Below are 20,339 nucleotides of genomic sequence, written 5' to 3'. Positions count from 1 at the left end.
TACTCCATTGCACCATCACTACTATTAGCAGTGTCCAAAAATGCCAATCCCAAAATACCACTTCTCTCTCTACTGTTATAACTTCTCAGTCTGAAATTTACAATTTGCTATGATACTTGCCTGTCCAGCAAAGCAAGCATTTATTTCACTACTCCCTAAATGTACAGCCACCGGACCCTTGGCCACTGTGGTGGTTTTGAAATATTTACACAAATTTTTTGACACCTCTCTCTATAAAGGGTAGAGTCTAATCCCCCTTCGCTTGAGTGTGTGCTGGGCTTAGTGACTAGCTCCTAAGGAAAAGAATATGGTAGCTGTGACGATGTGTGACCAGGTCATAAAAGGTACCACGACTTCTCTTTGCTCTCTCTCTCTCAGATCACTTGTTCTGGGGGAAGCTAACTGCCATATAACGAGCAGCTCAGTGGGGAAGTCCATGTGATGAGGAACTGAGGCCTTCGGCCAACAACCAGCACTAACTTGCCAGGCAGGTGAGTGAGCCACCTTGGAAGTGAATCCTCCAACCCCAGCCAAGCCTTCAGATGACTGAAGCCCTGATCGAGAGCTCTATTACTGTACTGTGTACCTTTCATCCTAAAGATACCATATGGTTCTTCTCAACTGTATTCAGTACCTCTATAAGTAAGGTATTCAATAAATATTTGCTGAGAAAATTAATAAATCACCAACCACACACACACAGTAACACACAGACCCACAATGCAAAACCAGCAGATGTACCTGAATAGTATAAAGTGGTGGGTAACATGAGCTTAGAGCCACACTTCCACAGGTCTGCTTACTTACTAACTGTCGATCACAGGTAAGTTACTTAAAATTCCTGCAAGTTTTAGTTTCTTCAGTGTTTTTTAATGAGGAGTCTAATAGTGTCTACCTCAGAGCAAAAAATTAGAAAAAAATAATGCATGTAAATCTCCTTAACAAAGTACCTAGCATAGAGAAAGTTCTCAACAAATGTTAACTATTACTGTTCTTAAAAATTATTACAAAATGCGTACTAAAATTCTAGGTTCCTGAGAGTCTCTAAATTTTTTTTTTTTTTTATCAGTGGCAATCTAAATTAATACAAAATTCTACAAACTAAAATAGAACTCAGACCTTCTATTAAGATAGCTTGTAATTTTTCTAAAACCCACTCTTAAGTCAATATAACTACAGTCTGAACCAATTGCAGGAGTGTAGCCTTGACTTTTTCTCCTCTTCATCCTATCAGGAAATTAACTTCAAAGCTTTGCTAGGAGCACTTAATTGCTTGCATTCCTTAACAAGCAGCCACATAGTAGTTTCCAGATTCACTTTTGACCTTTACAGTCCTAGGAAGGAATATAAGGCAAAATCATAAATATAAATGTAGACAATTTCTGGGCTGACATAGCTGCTCATATGTGAATATGCTACACAAAGCTAACCGATTTTTCACATCAATCAGAATAGACTTCAATAGAACAAATCAATTTAGTAGAACTTTGGAATGCCATGTATCCAAAAAAAAACCCTCTAATAGTATTTGAAGTTTGAATTACATGTGTTTCATGAATTTAGTACATTTGGGAGATCACATTATATAATTTATACATATCCTTGAGATTTACTGTTAAAGTTAAATATAACAGATGCTCTTGTACCCTAAAACATGACCAGAGATCTGTTAAAGAAAAAACTAAAAGAATGATTTTAAATTGTCAATCTATTTAAAGACATGCATGCTTTTAAATTGTGTATCATGTTCTCTGGAATTAAAAAAAAAAAAAAAAACATTTAATTGAAATTCTTATCTTCTCTTTTCCCCCACCAATACATTTTGAAAACTTCAGTTTTTGAAATATTCAATATACATTTCACTGTGTACTTGACCTTATATATCACACAACCTGAAATAGAAACAAAGACTAGGAAATTAGCTTGTTTATTCCACCTAGTGTCAAGTAAAAGTACAAATAATATTCAGCGCACGTGCTAGTTACCTTAGAGCTGCCAATCATGCTTGTTTTGAAACTCTTGGCTTTTCAGAATTGTCAATCATGTCTGTTGTGATAGAGATGCCACTGTAGAAACAATGCTTTAAAGATGCAATCCTCATTAAAACATCAATAAATAAATGGACCTTACTTGTAAAACTAGATTGGAAGGACTTTATAGAAACTTTTAAAACTTTTGAAAAACTAAAGTTAAAATATAACTTAATGAAAAGAAAAGATCTGGAAAATTTTGCTCTTTAACCAAAATGGTAAGTATGGTTTAACCACAGGAATTTTATATTTCAGCAAAAATAGGAACACTCCTTGACTGATACTATCCAGAAGCATTACAACTGTGAATAGGAATGAAAGAATCAAACTGATTGAAATCTGAGTGTTTTAATTATTTTTAAAGCAAGCCAAGAATCAATGTAGTATATCTCTGTTCTTTACCTCCCTAATACAGCCCAACCCACTATCTACCTAGTCATCCACGTGTGAAATCAAACATCATTCTAAACTTTTCCCTCTGCCTCACAACCCACATTTACTCAGTCACCTCCAAAAGCCATGTCTATTCTACCACCAAGACCTGTCTATTCTACCTCCCCTCTCCTTTCTCCAGCCTCAGACTTAATTCACATTCTCATCACTTTTTTTCAGCAGTTTCCTTACTGGAGTCCTGAACTCCAGCTTCACTCCTCCAATATATGATCCAAACCACTGCCAGAATGATCTCACCAAAACATAAATCTGACTCATGTTACCTGTTACAATATTTTAATGGCTCCTAACCACCCTCAGAATAAAATCCCAATTTTTTTAGCATGGTATAGAAGTCCCTTGAAAATATGGCTCTTGTCCATTCCCCCAGTCTTGTATCACTTCTCCTATCCTCAAGCCAACTACACCACTTGAGTTCCCAGAAGAGCCAGCTGTCTCTCAGAAGAGCCAGAATCTCTCTCATAAAATCGCTGCAAGTGCTGCTCCCTTACCCGGAAACACTCGCATTTTCTCCACTTGGCATCTCCTACCCATCCTGTACAACTCATTAAATTGCTAGTTCCTCTGGGAAGCCTTCTCTGACACAAGTAGGCTGAAATCGTTGATCCCCTCTTCTCCATTCCTGTTGCTGTTGGTTGATTCCAATTCACGGCAACCCCATGTGTGCAGAGTAGAACTGCTCCATAGGGTTTTCAAAGCTATGAGCTTTCGGAAGCCAGGCCTGTCTTCCCAGGTACCTCTGGGGGGTTCAAACCACCAATCTTTTGGCCAGTTGTCAAGCAGTTAACCATTTACATCACTGTAGGATACAGTAAACAGTACTTACATGGTATTACATTTACTGTTTTACTTCTGTATCTCCCTGACTGATGCATCAACCCTGAAAGCAGGGATTGTTTTTAATCTGTACATCTCTAGCATTAAACACAGAGGTGGCACAGAGTATCTGCTCATTAACTGCTTGCTGAATCATTGAAAAATTATATCATGGTCCAGTTTATTTAAAAATAAAATTAATAAGATCAGTAGCTTATTTCTTGAGAGTGATAAAATGTATTACAGGTACATTTCAAACCAACCAATCTAATCAACGTCATAAAGCAATTCTTTAGGCTTAACAAAATCCTTAAGGAATTTTACTCACAAATTCACTGTACATATTGGCACCATCTCAAATAGTATTTGAGATTCAATAACCCCAGCTTATTTTTTTGCTACTGTTCCTACTGGCAGTGTTAAAGTCTGAACCATGGTAACGTCTCATGTCCAACACACTCAGCACTTGGATTGAGCCAACAACACAGTTCTGACATGTGACTATTTCTATCACGGGTATTAATTAACAGGCACTCAACATAGTCAAAACCCCACCTAGTTATGTACACTTATCAGGAAGTTAGTTATCTGGTGACATCAAGTATCCACAAAACACAATGAGAATTAAGCAGGAGTTCAGAAACTGTCAAAAATACATGTGAAGTCCGTGCACTGCAATACATGTGCTTAGAAAAGAGACTGTGAGGCCCTTACTCAAACACTAGTTGCTCAACAAACTTGGTGACCAATTTCCCAGTCATCAAAATATTAGAAGAGGAAAATTAAGAGGTCTGAGAATGCTGTAAGAAGCAGACATGGAACAACAGCAGAAAAGGAGAGCTGATACTCAAAGGTGAAACATAAAAACACAGAAGTTACAGAACTGGGGGGATTATGTTGCCAAGAAGCAAATAATTTTATTATTTGTATTATGATACAGAAATTAATGTTTGTAATTATGACCCTGGGTCACACACACACAAAATTTAAAAAGGTTAAACTACTTTAGGTCTAATAAGGTTTAAAGAAAGTCAATGACACATTTTATAAAAAGAATCAAAGAATTAAAAATTATTACATGTATAAAGAGCCTAATTTCCATTATTTGCAGAATTAACTTTTAAAAAATATATCATTTCCAAATAGCATAAGGCATGTTGATTATAAAGTACTAATCACTGTTGGACATTAACCAGTTCCTCTGACTACAGGTCTCACCACATTTGTGGTGGTACATCCACTCCAAAATAAAGTGTGGCCATTAGCTACAGGTGGTAACAACATCCAAGCACACCATGGACTCCATAACCAAGGACATTATAACAGGCTCTCATGGTTTAACACACTTCCATAGACCTTCACTACCATACTGGCTCCAGGGTCCCTGGTAAGACGGTGCTTCATTATTTGAAACTATTTTAGAAAGTCTTTCTGATACTTCAGTAACTACATTCTAAGATTTAGAAAGCAGCACAATAGAGTGAAAAGAACATTCACGGGAGTTGGATACACACAGCCCTGGGTTTGAATCCCTGTTGTGTTAATTACTAGCTGTGTGACTTTGCAGCATGCTATATACACTCAGAGACTGATTTTCTTCATTTGGAAAATAGGGACAATATCATCTACTTTCTATACTTCTTGTGAGGATTACATAACACATATAAAGTGCCAGTGTAGGTTAAAAGAAAAAAAATTATGGTTATCAGATGCGAATAGGAAAGGAAACAATCTTAACCTAGTTTAGGACAAATTTTATAAAACTGTATGCCGTATTAATGACACAGGAAAAAAGTATCTAAAAAAAAAAAAGGCTGGCAGGTTCACATGATAGGAAAAGTGCTTTTCACTTTTAAATCACGGTAGAAACCTTTCTAATCAGGGAGGCACAGGTTGGTTCATAGAAAAGAAGGTCAAACTGAGGACTCATAAAAAAGTATATACTTCACTGATACCAACTTAAAGCAAATATTCTCTCTCATATAGGGCCAAGACCTTCTGAGTAGGGTTCCACTCACTGGACCTCTATACTGGCTTTCTTACATAAACAATACCCACATTGCAATGTCTGTGATTTCCAGGGTCAGTGACTTTTAAAGCAGAGTAAGAACAGAAACAATACCTTCCAGATTTTAACAATTTTTTTTCTCACTCTTGATGGTTTTCTTGCTCAATCTAATTCAATTGCAATTTTTTTTTTAAATCTGTCCTTTAGAGTCCTTCCAATATATTAAAATTAGCTCTCATAAGAACAAAAATCCTTTCTGCATTTATAACTTATGCAGTATTTAAATATATTACTTAATAATTATGCAAATGGGTTTTGGAACAAACACAACTAGGTTTTGCTAAACATATACTCGGGGAAGCAAAAGTGTCCAGGTGTAGTAGAGGACCTACTAGCTTTTAATGTTCCATGTGGTACAAGGAGAGAGTGCTGATTAACTTGGAAAGTCAGGTAATTACATGATAATTCCAAAGAAGCTAATGCTAGAATCTTAAGCTGATATGAATGAAAATCAACACAATGGTTAAAATGTTTGAGTTTGGTACTGTAAGAATTAGGCCTCACCCAACCCAAAATCTTTGAGTTAACTTATAATATTTCTATTTAGTGACTCACTCTAAGTAGATCATTACTATATATATATTCTGAATATTACTATTAATTTCTTCCTAGAATTAGTTTTTCTCTTTAAAAGTGTTTTTCAAACATTTATTTATTTTGCAATAGAAATTCTCTCTCCCTACCTATACACACATGTTAAACAAAATGTGCCCTGAAATGTAACATATAAAATAGATAAATACAGAGCTGTTCTGGCAGTAAGGTCTAACTAGCCCTCTACTGCCAAAGCAATTTCTGAAGCATTTCTGCAGAATTCTAGGGCTTCTTGGTGCACAGATTTAAAACTGTTCATTTAAACTATAATCAAAAACATATTATCAATTGATTTTCAACAAGGGTGAAAATGGGGAAAGAATAGTCTAACAAATGGTGCTGGAACAACTGGATTTCCACCTGTAAAAGAATGAAGTTGGACCCCTACCTCACACTATATACAAAAATTCAAAATGGGATCAATGACCTAAAAGTAGGAACTAAAATCATAAGACTCTTAGAATAAATTATAGGGATAAATCTTCATGACTTTGGATTTGACCATGCCTTCTTACATTTGACACCAAAAGTATGAGCAATAAAAGAAAAAATAGATAAATTAGACTTTATAAAAATTAAAAACTCTGTGCCTCAAAGGACCTTATCAAAAATGTGAAATAACAACCCACAGAATGGGAGAAAATATTTGTAAATCACATATCTAAGGATACAGTACCCAGAATATATAAAGAACTCTTACAATGCAACAACAAAAAGACAACCCAATAAAAAAAGGAGCAAAGGACTTGAAAAGACATTTCTCCAACCATGACATACAAATGGCCAACAAGCAAATGAAAAGACGCTCAACATCATTAGCCGTTAGAAGGAATGCAAATTAAAACCATACTAAGATAACACTTCACACCCACTACCCAGGAACCCAGTGCCCACTAGAATAGCTAATATCAAATAAATGAAAAATAACAAGTGCTAGCAAGGATGTGGATAAATTGGAACCCTCATTCATTGCTGATGGGAATGTAAAATGGTGCAGCCTCTGTGGACAGTGGTTTCTCAAAAAGGTAAACATAGAATTGCCATAAAATACAACAATTCCACTCCTGGGTATATACCCCAAAATACTGAAAGCAGGGACTCAAAAAGATACTTGCACACCAATGTTCTCTGCAGCATTATTCACAATAGCCAAAAAGTAGAAACTATCCAAGTGTCCATTAACAGATGAATAAATACTGTATTTTTATGCAAAAAAACATGTCCTTCTATGTTTGTTTGCCAATCGTGCCCTCCCGCTGCAAGGTATTTTTCTAAGTACGTTATGCTAATTTTTTTATAGCAAACATAAGAAAAAATTGGCATAGCGGCACTTACGAAAATACCTTGTAGGAGGAGGGTGCGGTTGGCAAACAAATGTAGAAGACATGTTATTTATGTGAAAATATGGTAACCATAATGTGGTCTATACATACAATGGGATATTATTCAACCACAAAGCCAAGTGAAGTTCTAATAGTTGCTACAACATGGGTGAACCCTAAAAATATTATGCTAAGTGAAATAAGTCAGACACAAAAGGATGATTCCACTTATGTAAAATATCTAGAATAGGCAAATGCATAGAGACTAAAGTATTAGTGATTACCAGGGGCTGGGAGCGAGGAGGAATAGAGAGTTATTACTTAATGGGTACTGACTTTCTGTTTGGGGTGATGAGAACATTTCAGAAACAGATAATGGAAATGATTGCACAATATTGTGAATGTAAATAATGTCACTGAACTGTACACTTAAAAACGGTTAAAATGGTTAATTTTATACATATAGTATAACAGGGTCGCTATGAGTCAGAATTGACTCGATGGCAGTAGGTTTGGTTTGGTTTTATATATTTTACCAAGATGAAATTTTTTAAAAAATCACCTAAGTCCAGTACAATACTTTTGAGATATCTCAGCTTTTATGAACACTCTTAAAGCACTTAAGAACAATTCTACTTACTCTCCATCCACTTCCGGTCTTCTGCATACACAGTGAAACTTGCCACCAAAATCTATATAAAGATCGTTTTGCACAATATGAAAGATTTGTCCAATGACCAGTTTACCCTTGGCAGGTCCCATCTGTGTAAGAGGCGAGTATCTCAGCATAGATGCAAAGGATTCCACATTCTTTGGAGAGCCCTAAATATGAAAAGAGATATTCATGTGCTTATAATTCAACGTAAAGGTATACTAAAACCAGTCATCATCGAGTCAGTTCCAACTCTTGGGGGCTCTATGTGTTTCAGATAGAACTAAGCTCCAAAGGGCTTTCAATGGCAAGGATCTTTAAGAAGCAAGTTTCCAGGCCTTTCTTCTGAGGCACCTTTGGATGGATTCAAACCACCAACCTCTTAGTAGCTGAGTGCTTAATGATTTGCAGCACCCAGTGACTCCAAAGGTATGATACAATAAAATCTCAAAGGAGAAAGCAAAAGAAAATCTGTAAATTCATACTTTTTAGCAATAAAAAAATTTTTAAGTGGAATCATGCTTTAAGAAGTTAGGTATCCTTTCCAGCTTCCTCCTGTGTGCTTGGTGGGGGATGGCAGGAATTGTGGTCCTGAGCAGGGTAAGGAGAGCATTTGGGTACAAAGCCTCCAGCATGGGGGGTGGGAAGCCGGGAGAGAGTCAGAGTTTGAGCACTTGAGGAGGGCATCTAAGAAAGGGACTAACTTTACTCCTATTACTGACCATCTGCAAAAATGCCTTCTAAATCAGGTTTAGCAAAAGGGGCTATTCCTTTAATGCAGATGTAAATAATCATTAAGTTAAAAACGATTAAGGGCCCTTCATCACAATTATCAGTCTGAACATGAGTCTTGTTACATAACACAGGCAGTCATTCCCTGGCTTACAAATGTCTGACTTATGTACAACCGACAGTTACGAATCAACCCCTGTTAAACCTATTATATATATTATATTAAAAATTGAGGTAAAAACAAACAGGTGCTACCTTGCAATGCGCATCAAAATATTATTCTTATTATTACTGTATGTAGTGGATTGAATTGTGTCCCCCAAAAACATGTGTTGTAAATCCTAACCTCTGTGCCTGTGATTATAATATCATTTGGGAATAGACTGTCTTTGTTATGTTAATAAAACAGGGTTAGGGTATGGTGTGTCTTAAATCAATCTCCTCTGAGATAAAAAAGAGATTAAACAAGTAAGATAAATAAGCAGAGATGGGAGAAGAGAGATGCCAAGTCACACGAAGATTGTTCAGGAGCAGAAGCTCAGATGAGACAAGGACCTTCCCCTAGAGCTGACAGAGACAGAGAGGCTTACCCTAGAACTGGCATCCTTAATTTGGACTTCTAGACTCCTAAACTGTGAGAAAAGAAATTTGTTTGTTAAAGCCATCCACTTATGGTATTTCTGTTTCAGCAGCACTAGAAAACTAAGACACTATATTTTTTATGTCAAAGATGTTTTAGCGTATATGGAAGTGTTTCTTTAATGTTTTTTATGCACAGAAAGGTACACTATACTAACAATTGACTAACTGACATTAGGTACAAACTGTACCTAACTGTTCTGACTTAGGTACAAATTAGATTTGAAGACAGACTTAAGAACGGAAGTTGTTTGTAAGTTGGGGACAGTCTGTACTTTTAAATGACTTTAACTTGTCATAATTGTCTTCTTTTTCCTAAAGTAAAATTACAAAGGAAAGGTAGCCTCTTTAATCTCTTTGTGCCACTCACTTTCTAGGAGTCCTTTTATACATTAAACTTACTTGAGTATGACTAAACATACGTGCAGTATAATTTATTTCTTTTCTTTTTACTTACAAAACAAAAATTCCATACACGTTTTTTCAGAAATTCATGACTACAAATTTGTGCCTTCTACTCATCTTTCATTTGTGTGTAGTGCAGTGTGTGCGCACTTTGCCTCAAAGTAAGGAAAATACTAAGTTTCTATTTGTGAGAGCTAATCACAGAGGAATATTAATTTGATTTGATTCCTACATCCTATATTTGAAATGAATTTACCACTTGTTATTTACAGAAGAATTATTAAGAGTTCAATAGCATATTTAATTTAAAAGCTACAAAACTGTATTTATGACTTAATTTTAATACATGAACCGCTCCAGGGGTTACAAACACAACGCCAGGCCATGTGGGAGCTTGGTAAGTAGAACATGTGTCTGCTCTGAAAGGCACAAACACTACTCAGCTCCAGCTGTAATTGCAATTCAAGTCCAGAGTTGTCACATCTTTTGATTTTCCAATAAAAGCCAGAAGTTCATACATTAATACAAAATTTCCAATTTTTAAGTGTTTTTAAGTCAGAAAAAAAAAGTTTTTCATTTTGTAAATCTGGTAAAACTCATCTAGGTGTCAAATTTGGACCATGGATCACAAGTCTATAACTCTGCCTCAAGAATAAGAGTCAAATCATTTGGCTGATGCCAAGTCCCTTAGATGCTGGAGGGAGGGAATGGTAACGAACTCTCAGTGAAAACACACTGGGAATGAATTCTTAGCACATAAGGGTCATTCTCAACCAAAGACAAGATAGTAGATCTAGATGCCAAAAAACGCTGAAAGGGTAGCCAGAAGTGTTATGCCATGAGTTATAACACTGGTTTTCTAACTCTACACAGTATAACACTAAGGGATCTTATGTAAGTACCTTCATAAAATAGCTATTTCTTGCAGAGAGCCAAGGATGAAATATCCTACAAACACAACAGAGACACAGCCATGAATTGCCCTCTAGAGGTAGTGCAAGGATAGTAATACTAAGACGTCAGCAACAAGAGCCCTTGACGGGAGCCGCCATCTTAGTTATCTAGGGTTGCTATAACAGAAATATCACAAGTGGATGGCTTTAACAAAGACAAATTTATTCTCTCACAGAGTAGGAGGGTTGGAAGTCCAAATCCAGGATGCCAGCTCCAGGGGAAGACTTTCTCTCTCTGTTGGCTCTGGGGGAAGGTCCTCGTCATCATCAATCTTCCCCTAGTCTAGGAACTTCTCAGCGCAGGGACCCTGGGTCCACTCCCAGCGCTTCTTTCTTGGTGGCATGAGGTCCCTTCTGTCTGCTTGCTTCTCTCTCCTCTTATCTCTAATAAGATAAAACGTGATGCAGGCCATACTCCAGGGAAATGCCCCTTATATTGGATCAGGGCCGTGACCTGAGTAAGGGTGTTGCATCCTACCCTAATCATCTGTAACATAATCTAACCTTGCCTCATTAATCACAGGCAGAGATTAGGATTTACAATATACAGGAAAATCACATCAGATCTCAACATGGTGGACAACCACACAATAATGGGAATCATGGCTTAGCCAAGTTGATACACATTTTGGGGGACACAATTTAATCCATAACAGCAGCTGCTCTGATCCTCTGCTGCAACCACTAACCTTCACAGCAGCTGCCACCAGAGCAGCTGAGAAGAGCACTGCTCAAGAGAAGAGACAAAGTATAAACTCAGGGGTCTCTTCCTGCTTATAACTGTGGAGGGTACAAGTAAAAAGAAGAATACAGATGGTTAGTCTTGTCTTTACATTACTCCAAAAATTAGAGTTTCTATTCAGGAAGCTGGGAACTTTGACTGAGAATCTTGACAATAACCTGATTCTAAAATTCCTACTCAAGAGGAAAGTGAGTTATATATTTGCGAATTGCTCAAATTACTCAGTTTGGTATCTTTATATATGTATGTCTGTGTATATACATACACACGCCATACCTGTACCTGTTGCCTTCTAGTTGATTCCAGCTCATAGTGACCCTATAGGATAGAGTAGAACTGTCTTACAGGGTTTCCAAAGAGCAGCTGGTGGATTCGAACTGCCATCCTTTTGGTCAGCCACCAAACACTTAACTACTGTGCCACTAGGGCCCCATACACATCCTCTCTCTCTCTATACACTACATATATGGTACCTATATGTACAATGTAACTATTTATTATACATAATATTTATATACATATATCCAGAAAAATACTAAGTAAAATCTAAAGACATCAAACCTGAATAACCTTAATATTTTAAAATGGATCTTGTACTGATGAAACCGATAAACTAACACAGAACTATTAATTTTAAGTATTTAAATAAGGGAAAATATATCAATTTTATAAAGATTTAATGAAAACACAGGGGAAAAACGTTTATTCATAAGATACTTCATTCTCTAAGCATTACAACTAAACGAAGTTGAACCAAAATTTGGTAATGAAGTAAAAAAGCAAATCTCTTTAGAAGCTTGACTTATTTATTCACTAGAGTTAAACAACAACAACAACAACACAGAGTCTTCCATAAGGCCCCCTTTCAAAAAGAATATTGAGATGGCATTTTGGGTTCCCCGGAATCTGTGTCAGCTTAGACCCTCTATCCAAAAGTCATCAAGGTCTGGGTTTTCCTTTACCCCCAGGGCAGTTGGTAAAGGGCCATAGGTTCCTTTGAGAGAAGGCTGATTACGATATTCAGGCTAACAATGGTTAACAACCATTGAAAAACGGATGCTAAGGTTTTGACTTTTTTCTTTACCCTGCCAAGGCAAGTGACATGAGAGAGTGACAAAAATGAGGGATAAAGATGAATATATCAACTTTCTTTAGGTGGGACAGATGGAGTTCACGAGAAAGACAGTAGCAAACTTGACTAACAAAACTCACATTGAGGGAGGTAAGGTGGCTTGGGCTGAAAACAGAAATGAGGGAAACAACTATACCTTCAGATACCTTCAGTTGGGACCTTCAGATCCCCTCTCCCTCCTTGCTACCAAGGCTGCAGCAGCCAAATTTATAGGTTCCAGGTAGGAGTTTGTAAGCTTTTACCTCAATGAAATTGTATAATGCGCCCAGATAAAAATAGAGGTGGAAAAACTTGCATATAAGGAAAATTAAGGGCTAAATAAAGTCCAATATGTGACTAATTGGAGTTCTAAGAAGACGGAAAATAAGAAAAAGAACAGAAGAGGAAATTATGAAAGAAATCATACAAGAAAATTTCCAGGAACTGAAAGATAAAATTCTATAGATTGAAAGAAGCCATCGAGTTCTTGGGAAAACAAGAAAAGATCCACATCTGGGCATACGATCACTGTGAAATTTCAAAATAGTGAGGATAAACAAAACATCCTTAAAGCTTCCACTAGGGAAAAAAAAAAACAACTCAAAAAGACAGCGAATCAGAAAGTTACGAGATTTCTCAGCATCAGTAATGGAAGCTAGAAAACAATGAAGCAACCAAAGCCTTCAAAATTCTTAGGGAAAATTATTTTCAATTTGGAATTCTAAACCCAACAAAACTTCAATCAACTGTGAAGATACATAAAAGATAACTTAAGACCTGCAGTAGCCAGAAAAAGTTACTCATTCCTAGAATGCAACTAGACGTCCAGCAAAATGAACAGGAAGACATGAGATCCAAGAAAAAAGGGTCTAATTCAGGACCATCGCAAAGGGGAGTCTCAGGTCATAGCCGTGCAGTAAGACTTAAAAGCATCAATCCAGAGCAGTACAGCAAGTTAGAGTATTGTGGGAGGAAAGTCTCCAGGGAAAATAAATGGAATGGATAAATTATCCAATGCTTTTAGACATTGGGAAAATATCATTGATAGCCGTTTAAGTGAGGAAATACCAACTACTGATTCAGCACTTCTTTTTAACATTATTCCAGTAAGAATTTACTACAACTTCATTTATGCCCTCAAAAAACTTTCTTTAAATTGTACTTTTATGACAACACACGTCACATTTATTTTTTTAAAGTCAGATTTTAGTATAAATTACATGTAGAAAAATTCACTTTTTTATATATTTCTATCAGTTCTGACACATGCAACCACTGTAAGTCACAGACATTTTTGTCACCACCAAAAGCTTCCTCTTGCCCCTTTGTAATCAGTCTTTCCCTCCCCTTCCCCAAGAACCTGATAACCACTTAACTTTTCTCTGTCCTAACAGATACTCATTTTTTTCAAAATGTGATTTATGGTTATTGTTCACTGTTCTGTATCAGTGTTTCTTACCTGGAAGTGACGCTACCTTCCTTATCCACTCCCCTTTTGAAACCATTTGTAAATGGGTGTGGGGAAGGGCATTTTTGTTTGTCACAACAGCTGTGAAAGAGGTGCAACATTAAGTGAGTCAGACCAAAATTGACTCCCACCCTAAACTGGGAAACACTGCTAAGCATGGCTCATTGAAAACAGGAACTATCTCTTCCTAACTTGATTAATTTATTTTTTGTCAATCACTCAGTGCCTATAATATGGCAGGTGCTCCATAAAAATTTCTTGTATTAAACTTTGTATACACCACCCATCTGTCAGTTTATCTTACTGTGGTGGCTTGCATGTTGCTATGATGCTGGAAGCTATGCCACCAGTATTTCAAATACCAGCAGGGTCACCCATGGTGGACAGGTTTCAGAGGAGCTGAAGACTAAAGCAGGCTAGGAAGAAATGCCTGGCAATCTACTTGTAAAAACTCTATAGATCACAACAGAATATCGTCTGATATGAGCCCCCTGGGTTGGAAGGCATTCAAAATACACAGTGGCCAAAACAATGGACTCAAGCATACCAACAATCATAAGGATGGTGTGTAGGACTGGACAATGTTTTGTTCTGTAGTACATGATGTTGCCATTAGTTGGAGCCATCTCAAGGACAACTAATAACTATAATAAACATTATGTATAAAGATACAAATCCATATAATATTCGGGATGGAAAAGACATTACACAGTCTATGGTTTTATTGCCTTAGTTAAAAAAAAATTGTAGAAAAATATATACAACAAAATTTATCATTTTAACCATTTTTAAGTGTACAATTCAGTGGTAGCAAGTATATTCATAATGCTGGAGAATCATCACAGCTATCTATTTCCAGAACTTTTCCATCATCCTAAATGGAAACTCTGTACCCATAAAACCATAATTCCCCACTCTTCCTCTACCCTGCCAGGTCCTGGTAGCCTTGATTCTACTTTCCGTTTCTATGAATTTGTCTATTCTAGATACCTCATATAAGTGGAATCATACATTTTCTGTCCTTTTGTGTCTGGCTTATATCACTTTGCATAATGTTTTCAAGGTTCATCTATGTTGTAGCATGTATCAGATTTTCATTCCATTTCTGGTTGAATAATATTTAATTACATAGACATATCACATTTTGTTTATCCATTAATCTGTTGATGGACACTTGGATTATTTCCACCTTTTGGCTACTGTAAATAATGCTTCGATGAACATTTCTACACAAGTATCTCTTTGAGTCTTTGCTTTCAATTCTTTTGGGTATGTACCCAAGAGTGGAATTGCTGGGACATCTGGCAAATCTACGTTTAACTTTTTGAGGAACCACCTGCTTTGACAGCATCTGTATCATTTTATAGTCTCACTAACAATTTCTCCACATCCTCACTGATGCTTGTTATTTTGTATTTTATTTTGATAACAGCCATCCTAGTGGGAGTGAAGTGGTATCTCATCGTGGTTATGATTTTCATTTTCCTAATGACTAATGATCTTAAGCTTCTTTTCATCCGCTTGTTAACCATTTGTATATGTTCTTTGGAGAAACATCTATTTAAGTCCTTTGCTCATTTTTTTAATTGGGTTGTTGTTGTTGTTGTTGAGCTGTAGGAGTTCTTTATATATTCTGAATATTAATACTTTATTAAATGCATGATTTCCAAATATTTTCCCCCATTCTGTGTTTTTTCACTCTCTTTATAATGGCCTTTCACGCACAGAAGTTTTTAATTTTGATCAAGTCCAATATATCTTTTTCTTTTGTTGCCTCTGCTCTTAGTGTCATATCTAAGAATTCATTGCCAAATCCAAGGTCCTAAAGATTTACATCTGTTTCCTTCTAAGTTAGATTTAACCAACTTTGATCCATTTTGAGTTCATTTTTGTGTATGGTATAAGGTACTGCCTTAGTTTTACAGATAGCTAAGAACAAGAGAGACCATAGGCCTTGAACAAGGTCATTCCACTTGCTAACAACAAAATACAGGACACCTTTAATCTCTTTTCCCTGTCTGCAAATGACTCCTGATAGTCCTTCCCACTTTTCCCTATGACCTGCTTTCATATTACCTCACTTCTATGGTTGATATTAGGAGTCCTGGTGGCGCAGTGGTTAAGAGCTTGGCTATTAACCAAAAGGTCTGCAGTTTGAATCCACCAGCCACTCCTTGGAAACCCTATGAGGCAGTTGCACTGTGTCCTACAGAGTTGCTATAAGTCAGAATCAACTCGACGGCAACGGGTTTGGGTTGTTTTTTCGTTGTAGTTGATATTGACCAAGTTTCCTCCTCTTTCTCTGCTTTATTTGTTGGCGGGAGGAGGTGGCTTCCATTTTAAGCTATGGTCTAATTAAAACAGCCTTAGATCACAGAAAGGTCCAATAGAGAACTCAGTACTTAAACATTTATTAGAGATAATTCAGCCATCACTATGGCCTGTTCCTAAAATAACAATCACTTTTACAATCATGAAGAGATGTTTGTGCTAAGATTAGTAGATACCCAGTGCTGTAGATAGTAAGTGGTATTTCCCCTAGGTTTCAGAAAAAAAGATTTTTCTCAACTATTCAATAAGATTATTTAACAAGTTTTTGGTAAATCTGTTGTGAAATATTTTTCACATTATAAGCTTTATAAAATCATGAATAATCATTTTTAAAGGAGACCTTCAAATAAGTGTAAACAGGATGCCACTGCTTTCTGTTCCATTATTTTTGCCTTCACTTTTACATTTTGCAATGAAAGTCAATGTGTTTTCAGTGAGTGAAAATATTTCACTAAAAGCATAAAACCATTGGATTAGTAAACCTTCATCTCAAGTACAATTAAAAAAGAAAAAAAAAGTTGGATTAACCCTGAATTTGTTTTTAAACTGTACATTCATTATTGCTCGTTGAATTTTGTGAAGCGTATCAAATAATCAGACAAAGCCCTCCTTCAAAAATCACAGTCTAGAAGTATCTCTGAATTCTCAGGGCACAAGCCAAGCTGAACTCATTTACTTGTCAAACAACTTCTAAAAATAAATGTAGCAACTCCCGCAATCCATGTTGACAACAGGGAGTGTGTAAAGTGTCTGAACCAACATTGCTAGTTTCACTCATGCTGATGCAGGCTGAAGAGATTGTAGGCACACTGTCACCCACTGGGAGTACATCATGGGGCTCAGTGTCTGACCCTGTTTATGAAAAATGATGCTATAAAGCTCCTTCAAAGACTTGTCATAGGAGATGCATCAATTGGCCCCAACCCACCTGGAACAAAGGAGAATGAAGACCACCAAAGAAACGAGGAAAATACAAGCCCAAGAGATAGAAAGGGCCACATAAACCAGAGACTACATCAGCCTGAGACCAGAAGAACTAGATAGTGCCCGGCTTACCACCAATGACTGTCCCGGCAAGGAACACAACAGAGAGTCCCTGATGGAGTAGGAGAAAAGTGGGGTGCAGAACTCAAATTCTAGTAAAAAAACAAGACTTAATAGTCTGACTGAGACTGGAGGAACTCCAGAAGACATGGCCCCCAGACCCTCTGTTAACCCAGAACTGAAACCATTCCTTAAGCCACCTCTTCAGACAAAAAACAGACTGGAGTATAAGACACAAAATGATACTTGTGAAGAGTGTGCTCCTTAGTTCAAATAGATACATGAGATTAAATGGGCAGCTCCTGTATGGAGGTGGTTATGAGAAGGCAGAAAGGATCAAGGAGCTGGCTGAATAGACATGGGAAATCTGGGGTGAAAAGGAGGAGTGTGCTGTCACGTTATAGGGAGAACAACTAGGATCACATAACAATGCGTGTATAAATTTTTATATGAGAAACTAACTTGAGCTGTAAACTTTCACTTAAAACACCAAAAAAAGAAAAAAAAAAAAAGATTTGTCATAGGTAAAGCAGGTAACTTGGAGTTGACTGCTCCCTTTAAGAACTGGTCAGAGAACTCAGATTTCCTAAACATTCCTGTTATTCTGCTGTACTATTTTCTCCCCTTGAAGCCTAAAGATTGAGTAGGACTTTCTCAGGGATTAGAGGTACTGGGACCAGTGCCACATTAATTCATGCATTAGTCAAATAACCATTGACTGTTAGAGTGAATACCGTGAACCAGCCTCCGTTCTGTACCTTGATATGAAAAGATGTGAAATGGTAGGGGGAATGCAGAATTAAAGCAACAACCTGGTAACAGAGATTGGAATTCAGAAAAGTTGCTCAACACATTTGCCACCCTTATTTAGGTTGTGAAGACTCTTATATCCAAGACTAAAAGTGCTAGACATTATCCTGTAAACAGTGGGGAGTCAAAAGAGGCTTCTCATCAATGAGGTAACAGTACTTATTCTTTGTTTTAAAAAGAAAACTTTGGTAGCAGTATGCAAGATGGACTAGAGGCAGAAAAAAAGATAGAAAGAAGGTAAACTATTGAGAAACTCCTCCAATTAGCTAGGATAGAGACGATAATAAACCTACGCTAAGGCAGTGTCCTAGAAATGCAGGAGGGATGCAGAGGTATTTACCAAATAGTACAGCAAGAAAGTGAAGGAAAAGGGGGAGTTATGCATGAGGTGGAAGAGCAGTGAGTAGATGTAAGATAGTAAGTTTAGTTTTGCACTTATTAGATTTGTGGTACCCATAAAATTTTTTGGAACATAGCATATCTGATAGGTAGTTTACAACGATGCACATATTTATTTTGACATATACATAAATTTACACATGTGATTAGAGTGATAATATATAGATATAAATCCTTCAAAAGAAATACACCAAATGCTAACTGCAATAAGTTCTGTATAGAACTATTTTCTTCTTCATGCTATATATTGAAGAAAATCTAGAAAACAATGACTATATATTACTTTAAACATTTTAATACACATACCCGTTGCCATGGAGTCAATTCCAACTCATAGTGACCCTACAGGACAAAGTAGAACTGCCTCATAGGGTTTCTAAGGAGTGCCGGTAGGCTTGAACTGCTGACCTTTTGGTTAGCATCCAAGCACTTAACCACTGCACTACCAGGGCTCTGTAATACATATAAGCGCTTATATATTAGAATTATCATTTATTTGAGAATATTTAATTGACAGCTTGGAATCAGAGGCTATTAGTACTAAAAGAAACATAAGACATCAACTAGCCCAACTGCCTCTATTAATGAAAGAGTATCACATTTCCTGTTCAAAACTGTAGAGTATACTGAACCAAAACACAAAAACCAAACCCACTGCTGTTGATTGATTCCATCTCATAGTGGCACAACCAGACAGCGTAGAACTGCCCTATAGGGTTTCCAAGGAATGGATGGTGGATTCAAACCGCTGACCTTTTGGTTAGCATCCAAGCTCTTAACCACTGTGCCCCCAGTGATTCTTAAATACAAGTTCCTTCAGAAGAGGGGAAATAGAAACATTATAAAAAGCTTAAAAGGAAAAAAAAAATAATAATACAGCAGAATAACAGAAATACTTAGAAAACCTGAGTTCACTGACCTACTAGGCCATTGAATAGCTAAAAAATCTTGAATAAATTATATAACCTCTCTGGATCTCAGTTTTCTCATTTGTAAAATAAAAGGGTTGCACCACCTATAAATTTTCTTCCAACTTTTAAATAGTAGGAATTCTTAAATACTCCAAAATACAAAGAGGATTTATAAAGTAATAATAAAAATGGAAGATACCATCCTACCCAGCTTCTTCTTTTAATGCAAACAATAAAAAAATAATGCAATGATATGTGTACTTTACTTCATAGTGGTTAACCCATTGCTATCAAGTTGATTCCAACTCATAGTGACCCTACAGGACTGAGCAGAACTACCTCATAGGGTTTCCAAGGAGCAGCTGGTGGATTCAAACTGTTGACCTTTTGGTTAGCAGCTGAGCTCTTAACCACTGTGCCACCAGGGCTCCACTCATAGTGGCTAGCAAGAAAAAAATTCAATATGCTTATTTTCTGACAAGTAATTTTAAAATGACTGTGCTGTGATAGCTTTCATTTCCTCAACACTAGCCAATAAATGTTATGCTTATAACAATGTTACTTTATTTAAAGTAAATGGTTAGTGGTTCAACCCTTTAAGATGGCAGAGTCAATACTTAAATTTATCTCTCTCCTGACATTTCATTAAATGATGGTAAAAAAATGAATGAAAAAATTATAACCCCTTAACAGGGAAGAAAGCAGGGTAGAGACCAAAAGCATACAAGAGATAACAACAACTTCCCAGTGGACAGAAAGCATGTAAAAGAGTGGTAATTAATGACTCAGAGTGAAGAAAACTACAGCTGAAAATATATGCAGAATGAATGAGGCTACGAAAAAAGCCAATCTATCTTGA

At 36.6% G+C, this 20,339-nt stretch overlaps 1 protein-coding gene across 1 annotated transcript in view; it reads right to left on the bottom strand.

Annotated features, from left to right (window-relative positions):
• TPD52 (tumor protein D52) overlaps window positions 1-20,339 on the bottom strand; it is a 242,862-nt gene that overhangs the window by 83,912 nt on the left and 138,611 nt on the right. Inside the window, exon 2 of the mRNA XM_049854331.1 lies at window positions 7,924-8,105. Within this exon, the coding sequence (XP_049710288.1) occupies window positions 7,924-8,105 (182 nt within the window). The remainder of the gene's footprint in view (window positions 1-7,923; window positions 8,106-20,339) is intronic.

Source organism: Elephas maximus, chromosome 15, assembly GCF_024166365.1.
Source record: "Elephas maximus indicus isolate mEleMax1 chromosome 15, mEleMax1 primary haplotype, whole genome shotgun sequence".
NCBI classification, from domain to species: domain Eukaryota; kingdom Metazoa; phylum Chordata; class Mammalia; order Proboscidea; family Elephantidae; genus Elephas; species Elephas maximus.
Note: the sequence above shows the minus strand (reverse complement) of the source record. Positions and strands in the feature narration are given on the sequence as shown.